The 965-nt window shown below is 50.9% G+C and overlaps 2 protein-coding genes across 2 annotated transcripts in view; both read right to left on the reverse strand.

Annotated features, from left to right (window-relative positions):
- The window catches only part of LOC100745687 (beta-1,4-mannosyltransferase egh), an 18,484-nt gene that overhangs the window by 15,344 nt on the left and 2,175 nt on the right, over positions 1-965 (reverse strand). The gene's annotated exons all lie outside the window — the stretch shown is intronic.
- The window catches only part of LOC100744877, a 51,031-nt gene that overhangs the window by 4,427 nt on the left and 45,639 nt on the right, over positions 1-965 (reverse strand). The window contains exon 13 of the mRNA XM_012393927.3: positions 1-965. This exon is cut by the window's left edge and continues 284 nt beyond it. Coding sequence (XP_012249350.1) covers positions 1-965 — 965 coding nt within the window.

Genomic DNA, 965 nt, shown 5'->3' on the forward strand with positions numbered 1-965 from the left:
TCGCTTTCGGCTGCGAGTGATGTTGATGAGCGGCCGAAGAGGAAAAATGCGGCGGCGGTTTGTACAAATTAGCTACGTGCGAAACAGGTATATGCGGATGATGAAATTGCTGAGGCGGGTAAGGAATCGGATGTGACAACGATTGCTGAAGATTCGTGCTCTTCGTGTTATCCGCAACGGAATTCTCGGCGATCTGTCCGGCGATCGTTTGGGGCGTTGTGGTCGAAGTGGCTATCGATTTTATCGGCGACTCCTGGTAAGAAATTTGATTGGTTATACTATGATTATGACTGTTCAGGATCGGTCTTTGTTGAGGTTTCGACGACGAGCGAAAGGAATCTTCGAACGGTCTGACGAAAGGCGGTTGTTGCGAGGTTGTCGCCAACGCGTTCGTTGTAGCGACGGCGTTGGTGGTGATCGCCGTGCTGCTGGTGCTCGTGTTCGAAGCGTTCGTCGTTGTACTTATCGCGACCGTACCGGATTCTTTGCTTCTCGAGCTATGAATAGCATGAGACAACGGTGGCGATTTGTGAGTCAAAGTGGTCATATGATTGACGCTATTCATGATCGAGGGAACCGCGTTAGCTGTCGTTAGTGTGTGTGTCCCGTGCGTTGTCATAGTGCCGCTGCTTGACAAACTGGTACCGCTGGTCGTTGTACCGGCCGCGCTGTTGCAACGTTGTTGTTGTTGATGTTGCGATTGTTGCGACGGTATCGACGATCCTGCTAGCGACGCTTGTGACGACTGTTGCACCTGTTGTTGTTGTTGTTGTTGTTGCTGCTGCTGCTGCTGCTGCTGCTGTTGTTGTTGCTGATGGTATATAGAAGTTGTAACCGTAGTTGTCGCGCTGCTCATTATCGTAGCTGTATGCTGACTAGAATGAATAGTAGTCGAGGATACGGAGGGCAAATGGAGAGAAGGTATAGAGATGATAGGCGCCAAAGGCATGGCGAGGGATGGAGGC

This window comes from Bombus impatiens, unplaced genomic scaffold (genome assembly GCF_000188095.3).
Source record: "Bombus impatiens unplaced genomic scaffold, BIMP_2.2 scf_0064, whole genome shotgun sequence".
NCBI lineage: Eukaryota > Metazoa > Arthropoda > Insecta > Hymenoptera > Apidae > Bombus > Bombus impatiens.